This window comes from Neoarius graeffei, chromosome 8 (genome assembly GCF_027579695.1).
Source record: "Neoarius graeffei isolate fNeoGra1 chromosome 8, fNeoGra1.pri, whole genome shotgun sequence".
In the NCBI taxonomy this organism is placed as follows: domain Eukaryota; kingdom Metazoa; phylum Chordata; class Actinopteri; order Siluriformes; family Ariidae; genus Neoarius; species Neoarius graeffei.
In genome coordinates, this window is record NC_083576.1 from 93539841 (window position 1) to 93551038 (window position 11198).

An 11198-nucleotide genomic window follows, 5' to 3' on the forward strand; every position below is an offset into this window, starting at 1 on the left:
ACTCTACCCTTAACCTCAGTACACTGTGGTATCTGTAGTGTGTTACTGTGTGCACCATTTCCCACCAGCCCTAAGCCCAAAGTTCCAAGTCGTGCAGATGGAGGTTTACTTTTCCCGTGGTGAGTGCGCAGTGTGTCGAGCAGGTCGATGGTGGCGCTGCCGAGGAGCTCCTTCCTCAGAGTGTGACAACTCCACAACCTCAGATCCAGTCGGCTCAGAGGGGTCACGTTACTGCACGTGCACACACACACCATTTACAGTCAGGTCTATAAACATTAACGCTGACACAATTACTGTTATTTTAGAAATTAAATCATGAATATGATCTCACAGTGCGGCGTTAAACTGAGGATATTTACATTCAGAACAGGTGAATGGTGTAGGAACTACAGCACTTTATATTCTCTCCACATTCACTGGATATGAGCAACCACGTGCTCTGACTGGCTACTCTACTACTAGGATATCAGCTCATATACCGTGAGTAGAGAAAAACAAAATGGCGGAGCGTGTTGCTGAACCAACCGAAGACAAAATAAAAACTCTACCCGAAAACAAAACCCACCAAAAAAATACAACAAAGCAACAAAATATGGAATAAAAGTATTTGATGGTAAGAACGCATCTTTTGTTATTTTTCAGGAATTATTATTTATTTATTTAGCTTCGCCTGGTAAATACAATAACGGATAGGCAGGGACACCACAACAGTAAAAACCAATTACTGTGGGCCCAAAAAAACAATAAAAGTATATTACAGTAAAAATACAACATTAATAGCAACAGGTGATTTGGCTCGCTAGACTTCTTGCAGTATTACATTTCAAACAAATTGACTTAAAGCTACGTGGATCCTCATAATTGTAATTGGAAAGAGCGTCATTATAGTATTTCTTAAGTAATGTTCTAAATTGCAGCAGGTTTAAGTTCTTGCATCTTAAGTTAGATGGTAGACAACTCCAGACACGTGTAACTCGGACAAGATAGGACTGTTGAAAAGTTGCAGTCCTACATTAGCGTAACCGAAAGAGAATCGTGTTTATGTTGGACGTACAGTTCGGTCCATAAATATTTGGACAGAGACATTTTTCTAATTTTGGTTCTGTACATTACCACAATGAATTGTGAACAAAACAATTCAGATGCAGCTGAAGTTCAGACTTTCAGCTTTAATTCAGTGGGTTGAACAAAATGATTGCATAAAAATGTGAGGAACTAAAGCATTTTTTAAACACAATCCCTTCATTTCAGGGTCTCAAAAGTAATTGGACAAATTAAATAATTGTAAATAAAATGTTCATTTCTAATACTTGGTTGAAAACCCTTTGTTGGCAATGACTGCCTGAAGTCTTGAACTCATGGACATCAGCAGACGCTGTGTTTCCTCCTTTTTAATGCTCTGCCAGGCCTTTACTGCAGCGGTTTTCAGTTGCTGTTTGTTTGTGGGCCTTTCTGTCTGAAGTTTAGTCTTTAACAAGTGAAATGCTGCTCAATTGGGTTGAGATCAGGTGACTGACTTGGCCATTCAAGAATATTCCACTTCTTTGCTTTAATAAACTCCTGGGTTGCTTTGGCTTTATGTTTTGGGTCATTGTCCGTCTGTATTATGAAACGCCGACCAATCAGTTTGGCTGGATTTGAGCACACAGCATGTCTCTGAATACCTCAGAATTCATCCGGCTGCTTCTGTCCTGTGTCACATCATCAATAAACACTAGTGACCCAGTGCCACTGGCAGCCATGCATGCCCAAGCCATCACACTGCCTCCACCGTGTTTTACAGATGTGGTATGCTTTGGATCATGAGCTGTACCACGCCTTCACCATACTTTTTTCTTTCCATCATTCTGGTAGAGGTTGATCTTGGTTTCATCTGTCCAAAGAATGTTCTTCCAGAACTGTGCTGGCTTTTTTAGATGTTTTTTAGCAAAGTCCAATCTAGCCTTTTTATTCTTGAGGCTTATGAGTGGCTTGCACCGTGCAGTGAACCCTCTGTATTTACTTTCATGCAGTCTTCTCTTTATGGTAGATTTGGATATTGATACGCCTACCTCCTGGAGAGTGTTGTTCACTTGGTTGGCTGTTGTGAAGGGGTTTCTCTTCACCATGGAAATTATTCTGCGATCATCCACCACTGTTGTCTTCTGTGGGTGTCCAGGTCTTTTTGCATTGATGAGTTCACCAGTGCTTTCTTTCTTTCTCAGGATGTACCAAACTGTAGATTTTGCCACTCTTAATATTGTAGCAATTTCTCGGATGGGTTTTTTCTGTTTTCGCAGCTTAAGGATGGCTTGTTTCACCTGCATGGAGAGCTCCTTTGACCGCATGTTTTCTTCACAGCAAAATCTTCCAAATGCAAGCACCACACCTCAAATCAACTCCAGGCTTTTTATCTGCTTAATTGATAATGACATAATGAAGGAATTGCCCACACCTGCCCATGAAATAGTCTTTGAGTCATTTGTCCAATTACTTTTGGTCCCTTTAAAAACAGGGTGGCACATGTTAAGGAGCTGAAACTCCTAAACCCTTCATCCAATTTTAATGTGGATACCCTCAAATGAAAGCTGAAAGTCTGGACTTTATGTCCATTATATAACTATAACTTGAATATGTTTCAGTAAACAGGTAAAAAAAACAAAATTTGTGTCAGTGTCCAAATATATATGGATCTAACTGTAGATCTTGTCACTCGTCTAGGAATATCACGAGATGGTAGCACATCGGCAGACAACTGAACAAGGCCATTTGTAGCTTTAAAGAAGAAGACAAGGTCCATGTATTCATGCCAGTATGAAATTGGCATCAGCTCCAATGTGGTAAGCCTGTCTGTGTATGACTCACAACAGAGGAAGGGAAGATTCAATATGAATTTTGAAGCCAGTCTTTGGATCCTCTCAGTACGCTTGATCAGCTCGATGGTCTGAGGACACCAAATCTGACTTGCATAACCAAGGATAGGGCGAATCACAGCAAGATATAGGGCACGACGAGTCCTTGTGCTTGTGATTTCAACTGCACTTCTTCGTAAGAACCCCAGTAGTTTATTGGCCTTGGCACATCTATCCAGTACGTGCTTAGTCCAGGTAAGATCGTTTGATACCCAGATTCCGAGGTCTTTTTCAGCTATGGGAGTGTCCAGGGCGTCTCCCTTGCTGCTGTATGGATAGAGGATAGGTTTAATTTTCCTTATCACTCGCAGACACTTGCACTTGGCTTGGTTGAAAGTGAGGTCATTGGTGGAAGACCAAGAGACAAGATTGTCAAGGTCCGTTTGCAAGAGAACAGCATCCGCGACGGAGTTGATACACCGGTAAATTTTGGTATCATCAGCAAAGGAAGATATTTGACATGATATTTGACATATCGCATTTTTCAGAAATTGCTCCTGTAATTTCACCAGTTTGTTTACATTGTAAGCGGAAATGATTTTGTCAGGCATTTTGTATAAAGTTTTTATTTATTGAATTTGCAAAAAATAAAAATGTTCTGTTTCTCAAAATCCAGTGAATGTGGAGAGAATAAAACAGTTATTTCACTCAATCTCATCATACATGGATTATAAACAACTCGGTGCTACGCACCTCATCACCGATCAGCTCATGTACGACTCAATTTCATGGAATAACTGTTAAATCTACATGGCCCCGCCCTTTTTAATTAACTGGATGATTGGCTGCTCAGCTGCTTGTTCTTCCCTGATTATTTCTGTTAGAGGAAAGCAGATCTGAGGTCGAGAGCTGATTTAGAGTTTCCATTTGCATCTGGAGTCTGTTACTGTTCAATCTGATGAAGAGTTTTCAGAACAAAGAGTTCTATGGACTCGTTTCGAGGAACCACTGGAGAACTTCATCTTCAAGAGCTTTTTTTCTGTTTGCATTCACTTTGGCAGCACGGTGGTGTAGTGGTTAGCACAGTCGCCTCACAGCAAGAAGGTCCTGGGTTCGAGCCCCGTGGCCGGCGAGGGCCTTTCTGTGCGGAGTTTGCATGTTCTCCCCGTGTCCGCGTGGGTTTCCTCCGGGTGCTCCGGTTTCCCCCACAGTCCAAAGACATGCAGTTAGGTTGATGTGGGACAGCCTTGGGCTGAGGTGCCCTTGAGCGAGGTACCGAACCCCTGACTGCTCCCCGGGCGCTCTGGGCTGCCCACTGCTCTGGGTGTGTGCGTGTGTTCACTGCTTCAGATGGGTTAAATGCAGAGGATGAATTTCACTGTGCTTGAAGTGTGCATGTGACAAATAAAGGTTTCTTCTAATAAAGGTTTCTTCTTTAACCCTGCTGCCTGAGGAGATGATGGTGATCATGACTCCTTCTGCCCCATACGAACATCCTCAAGTTCACGGTGAGGCTGCTGAAGACATGACCACACTGATTTCCTAAAGATGGCTGTGGAGATCATCTGAACAGCCTCATAACTGCACTTTTTATATCCTACGCTCAAGTCTCTTTCATTGTACAGTGGAGAACTTCACCTACAGCTAAAACTCAGTCATAATGAAATCAATAACGACTCTGATGCTGACCGTGAAATCCCTCAGCACACACGGCACCGCGTCACTCTGTCATGAACAGACGTAGAACAGAAATTATTTACAAATCTCACTATTTAAAGCTATATCTAGACTTCTGTAAAGCTGCTTTGTGGCAGCTAAAAACTCGAGATAAATAAATCAGATTTAATAACCGTAGGCAGAACAACCCCCAAGAACGAGCAGGAAGTGAAGCCAGCTGCAGTAAGTCTCCAGGTTCACGTCGTCACTGACTGCAAAGGATTTCTTACTGAGAGTTCAAAAGAACTATTTCATTTATGATTATGTTAATTTGTTATTTAAATTGCTGAAACATAATTAGACAATCTCTGTATATTTATGGACCTGACTGTGGTTCACAGAGCATTAGCCACAAACACACCATTTACACGCACACTGAGGTGGACTGTGACATGACGATGAAGACTTACAGTGTGAGGTCTTCGTTCCACTGCAGGTCGCTCCCGCTGCGTTTGCAGGTTTTCTTTGTCTCGGTGCTCAGACCGTCAGCAGTTACCTCCACGAACGAGCTGCCACGCGCCAGACGAGCTGGGATCTTTGGAGACTGAGGTCTTGCTGATACCACTGGTGTGCACGTGCGCACACATGCATGACATTAACAAGATTACAGAGTTATTACACTATTATTACATGGTTGTTGCTATTATTACACACTTCCTGCTGTTCACTCCTGCAGCCCTCACACAGTATTTCCCCAGGAAGGACAGATACACATTTTAATACAACACAATGACTTTACATTACACAAACATTTACACTTTAAACACTGGAGTGAGTTTATCAACGGTACGGTGTCTCTTTTTAATCCATGCCGATGTCATCGACTTTCCCGCGACTCCACCTCGATGTGTTAGTGTTCCTGGGATTGGACCCTGACATGCGCTTACAATAAACCACTTCATCTCTCATCACTCCCTAAATGTAACTCGTTTCTATTTTATGAGGTCTCTCTCTCTCTCACACACACACCAGGTAAACTCCAATATATGGTGTGTGTTTTAGATGAGGAAGTGCTGTGTGTGTTAAGGCATTTCCTGATCAATTTATTAGCACACCCTGCACTATGTTACACTGTGTGTGTGTGTGTGTGTGTGTGTGTGAGAGAGAGAGCCAGCAAAGCAGAAGAAACTGAGGAAAATAAATATCGCCATCTAGTGAGAGTGAAGATGAAGTGCACTGTAATGAAGACCGGAAAACTTTTGTCACTCCTCACTGTGTAACCATGGAGACGGGGGGTTTTAGTATGAGTCACATTTAGATGGATATAAAACACGAGAACATTAAAAAGGGAAATCTGTGGAGTTCTGAGTGAACACTGGAGTTTTCATAATCCTGTCATTTAGTACTAACTTTAAATACTGTACAGCCATCTCATTTTACTTTAGCGAGTGAAAAAACTGAACACAAAAAATTACAACCCCCCCAACACACACCACTACATTTTATTAAAACCCACTCCACTCCACTAAACAACGCCACTAAATCTCAATTAAACCCCACTAAACTCCACTACACTCCATTAAACAACTCCACTAAACCCCACTACGCTAAACAACTTCATTAAACCCCACTACACTAAACAACTCCACTAAACCCCACTACACTAAACAACTCCACTAAACCCTGCTACGCTAAACAACTCCACTAAACCCCACTACGCTGACCAACTCCACTAAACCCCACTACGCTAAACAACTCCACTAAACCCCACTACACTAAACAACCCCACTAAACCCCACTACACTAAACAATCCCACTAAACCCCACTACACTAAACACTTCCACTAAACCCCACTACACTAAACAACTTCACTAAACCCCACTACACTAAGCAACTTAATTAAACCCCAATACACTAAACAACTCCACTAAACCCCATTACACTAAACAACTCAATTAAACCCCACTACACCAAACAATTCCACTAAACCCCAAATACACTAAACAACTCCACTAATCATATACACTAAATGACTCCACTAAACCCCAATACATTAAAAAACTCCACTAAACCTCATTACACTAAACAACTACACTAAACCCCAATACATTAAACAACTCCACTAAACCCCACTACACCAAACAACTCCACTACATCAAACAACTCCACTAAACAACTCCACTAAACCCCACTACACTAAACAACTCCACTAAACCCCCATTACACTAAACAACTCCACTAGACAACTCCAATAAACCCCATTACACTAAACAACTCCATTAGACAACTCCAATAAACCCCAATACACTAAACAACTTCATTAAATCCCAATACACTAAACAAATCCACTAAACCCCACTACACTAAACAACTCCACTACACTCCATTAAATAACTCCACTAAACAATTCCACTAAACCCCACTAAACTAAACAACTCCACTAAACCCCACTACACTAAACAACTCCACTAAACCCCACTAAACTAAACAACTCCACTAAACCCCACTACACTAAACAACTCCACTACACTCCATTAAATAACTCCACTAAACTCCACTAAACAACTCCACTAAACAACTCCAATACACTCCATTAAATAACTCCACTAAACTCCACTACACTAAACAACTCCACTAAACAACTCCAATACACTCCATTAAACAACTCCACTAAACTAAACAACTCCAATACACTCCATTAAACAACTCCACTAAACTAAAGAACTCCACTACACTCAATTAAACAACTCCGTTAAACCCCACTACACTAAACAACTCAACTAAACCCCAATACACTAAACAATTCAACTAAACCCCAATACACTAAACAAATCCACTAAACCCTACTACAATAAACAACTTAATTAAATCCCAATACACTAAACAACTCCACTAGACCCCACTACACTAAACAACTTAATTAAATCCCAATACACTAAACAACTCCACTAGACCCCACTACACTAAACAACTTAATTAAATCCCAATACACTAAACAACTCCACTAAACCCCACTACACTAAACAAGTTCATTAAACCCCAATACACTAATCAATTCCACTAAACCCCAATACACTAAACAATTCCACTAAACCCCACTAAACTAAAACAACTCCACTAAACCCCACTACACTAAACAACTCCACTAAATCTCAGTTAAACCCCACTAAATAAATCCACTAAACCCCTACTACACTACACTAAACAACCTCACTACACCCTACTAAACATCACTACACTCCACCAAACCCTGACAAATAACTTCACCAAACCCCACTACACACCATTAAACCCCACTACACTCAATAACTCCACTAAACACCACCACACTCCACCCCTCCCATAAACACCAGTAAATAACTCCATTAAACACCACTACACTAAGAAATACCTCTATTAAACCCCAATACACTCCATTAAACACCTTGATTAAATGCCATTACACTCTATGAAACTCCACTACATTCTATTAAATGGCAATAAACTTTATTAAAGTTTAATACACTTACAATAGTGTACACTTTACAAAACTTTAATACAATTACACTTCCTTATACTCCATTATAAAATCACATCATGCCACACAAAATGTATCGCACCATTCAGCTTTGTTTTCAGAGCACCTGCACATTTACAGCAGGACATATGATGCAGAAGAAGAGGAAAAACCTTCAAAACAAAAACAGACCCCGACATCCAATCAGCTGTGTGTAAATCCGCTTTGTGATTTTGGTTCACTTTTATGATTACTCCTCATCACATTCTAGGAGATCTCAAAAATCTCTCTTCTGAATTCTCTAACAGTCTGTGGGACAGTGTGTGTGTCTCCGTGTCAGATTATACAGTGACACTCCTCTAATCACAGACCTGTGATTAAAGACAACCACTCTTACGGTCTGTTTATTTTATTTCTACTCAGTTTAGTTTACCGCTGTATGGTTACTGTCGTCTGTGTTCTCTGGACTTTGTTTGTGTCTTTATATATACCACCGCTGCTGTAGCAAAATTTCCCTCAGAGATCAATAAACTACTCTGTCTGTCTATCGTCAATCAGCGTGATCCAAAAAACAGCTCGCGCAGAAAATCAGTTCACATAAACACACACATTATTCACAGTGATCTTGAAATAATGAGATTTTTTTTCTATCCATTAGAATATTTATTTTACATTTCTCTGTATCTGTCGTCCCACTGGTGGAGTCTAGAAGATCACTGTCACAGCCCTCACACTTTAATCGCTAATTTCTGTGACACAACTTTGTCACTGACTGTCTTTGCTATTAGTGGCACTAAATCATGCCACATGAAGACCTCTAGCACCACAGCGCTCGACTCACTGCCAAAAAACTCTTTTACAATGTGATGTGCCGTGTACGGCATAAAGCCAGGTTTACTGTGAGTAATCACAGAGAGTCAGGGTTATAAAGCACAGATACTCACGGACACGCTTAAATCATTTTCGAAATGTTTACTGTGCCATCGCTTATCGTGAGATCAATTAATCCTGAGATCAGCCGTGATAAACAAAAGGACAATGGAGTGATGATTTAGAGAAGTGGTGAGGTTACAGAAGGTTGGACTCTTTACCTTTTAAGGTGAGTTGTGATTTCTCTGTGTTCAGCAAACCACTGGGTCGACTCACACTGGCAGCTGCCATCACATCACTGCCTGAAAAACACACACACACACACACACAGAGTCAGGGTTATAAACAGAACAACTGATTATCATTCTGTCCTTTAACCCTTAAACTCAGAAGTGTTCAGATGTACTCTGTGTGTGTGAGAGACTGTAAATACAACAACAATAATCTGTGCATCAACAACAACAGGCTTCAGAAATGTCCTAACTTTACTGATTTTTCACCTAAATGGATTAGATTCAGTCTAAAACTCCTTTAATCGCTGGAACGCCACAAACCCTTCAACCGAATCCTGGCATTCACATTAAAACACCAACAGCCCGAATAACAGCACCAATTTTATTCACCTAAAACAAAACACAACTTATTTGCTTATTAATTGTATAATCTCTCTATGTTGTTAGAAAGCCAGATCATCTGCGTTGTCTTTCCTCCTCTCTTTTTTCTTTCTCTTTCTTTTTTTTATCATACACAAACACGGAAGCCGCATTAGCATCTTGGATAAAATGTCTAATGTTCAAATATACAAAACGCCCCTGTCACTTTAAAGCAGACACACTGGAAACATCACACACTGAGGATATAAATGATCACCAGAAAAATAATCTAATAAACCAGTTTTCTGTTCTCATACCGTTAATGTTCTGCTCTGATCTGCTGTTTAGCTTTTCACTTCCGCCTCAGTGAAGCTCTGAGTCATGTGACACTCAGAGACCGGCGCAGTGCATTGTGGGTGATTTCCACACAGCTCCCAGAGTTAGCCAAGATGCTAGTGAAGAGCGTTAACTCTCACAGATTAATATTTTAATAAAATTAACAGATTTTCTTTCTTTTTTCTCCCTGAAATTCACTTTAAAAGAGTGTGGGAGAATTTTCAACACTTATTTTTGCTGCTTTATTATGCATTTTATGGATAAATGTTATTATTTAACCAGACTCTTAAAAAAAATTGGTAATAAACATGGTTTCTGTTTGTTTGTTTGTTTGTTTGTTTGTTTGTTTGTTTTTTGGGGGGTGTCGGTCCTGTAAAGAAAAAAGTAAAAGAAATGTCAACTATTTTGATATTAAGTGTGTGAAAGTGATCATCACTTTTTACACAGAATGCAGCTTTCCCTCTGTCGTGCTGCTATTTCCACCACAAACAACCATTTAGTCGTTAAATTAAACTGAATTAACAGTTAGTTTTCCTGATTATCATAAAAATAACAGCCTCAGAGAAGAGCATCAAATATTAAACATTTATTCTCTCCACATTCACTGGATATGAGCAATTATGTGCTCTGATTGGCTACTCTACTACTACATGGTAGCCGCAGGGTCTTAGAAGTCTTAAAAAAGTCTTAAATTTAATATTCCAAAATTAAGGCCTTAAAAAGTCTTAAATTGCTTTGCCCAAGTCTTCATTTTTTAAACAAAGGTCTTAAATTTACTCATACTATCCTACAATGTGAAAACGTGGGTTTTGCGTAACATCAGTGAATTTCTTGGAGTATGCACAAAGAAAGGAACAATATTGATACATTTTCGTGCCGGCGCAATCGTCGGAGTCCGTGGTGGAGAGGAGACTCCGCGAATCGCAGCATGGGGAAGTGTCGTTTTAATCAGCAGTGGCTTTCAGATGAAAGATATCGTGATTGGGTGAGGGAGGTTCCTGGAAGCGACGTTGAAGCAAGATGCTGTGTTTGTCGAAAGACCTTCAAGTTGTCCACTATAGGTCATTTCGCTTTAGAGTCTCACATGAAGAGCTCAAAGCACATTGCATCTGCCTTCCACCGCCACCAGCCCATCGCTCAGTTCTGCACGGTTCAATCTCCGAATGCACCTGGAGTTGGCACTAGCACCACTGTCAAACATCAGCAGCATCAGCCAAGCCAGACATCATTGGCAAGGTTAGCAACAACACAAGGGCCGAGCAGTGGCATGATGGGTGTCGGTGGAACCCCGACACTTCGGGCAGAGGTGCTCTGGATTTTAAAAACAATTACGGAACACCACTCATACAGCTCGAATGAGGGCATAAGCGAACTCTTTAAGGCTGTGTTCCCAGACTCAGAAGTCGCTACAACAT

At 40.7% G+C, this 11198-nt stretch overlaps 1 protein-coding gene across 4 annotated transcripts in view; it reads right to left on the bottom strand.

Annotated features, from left to right (window-relative positions):
- The window catches only part of wwp2 (WW domain containing E3 ubiquitin protein ligase 2), a 54140-nt gene extending 44308 nt beyond the window's left edge, over positions 1 to 9832 (bottom strand). The window contains exons 1-4 of one of the 4 annotated variants that reach the window (XM_060928520.1): positions 9765 to 9832; positions 9076 to 9156; positions 4958 to 5111; positions 110 to 231 (exon numbers count right to left, since the gene is read on the bottom strand). In XM_060928520.1, the coding sequence (XP_060784503.1) occupies positions 110 to 231; positions 4958 to 5111; positions 9076 to 9145 (346 nt within the window). In that variant the 5' untranslated portion in view covers positions 9146 to 9156; positions 9765 to 9832. Of the gene's footprint in view, positions 1 to 65; positions 232 to 4957; positions 5112 to 9075; positions 9157 to 9764 lie in introns of those variants that run through there. The other 3 variants (XM_060928521.1, XM_060928518.1, XM_060928522.1) reach the window with 3 other exon arrangements.
- Positions 9833 to 11198: the final 1366 nt, after the last annotated feature.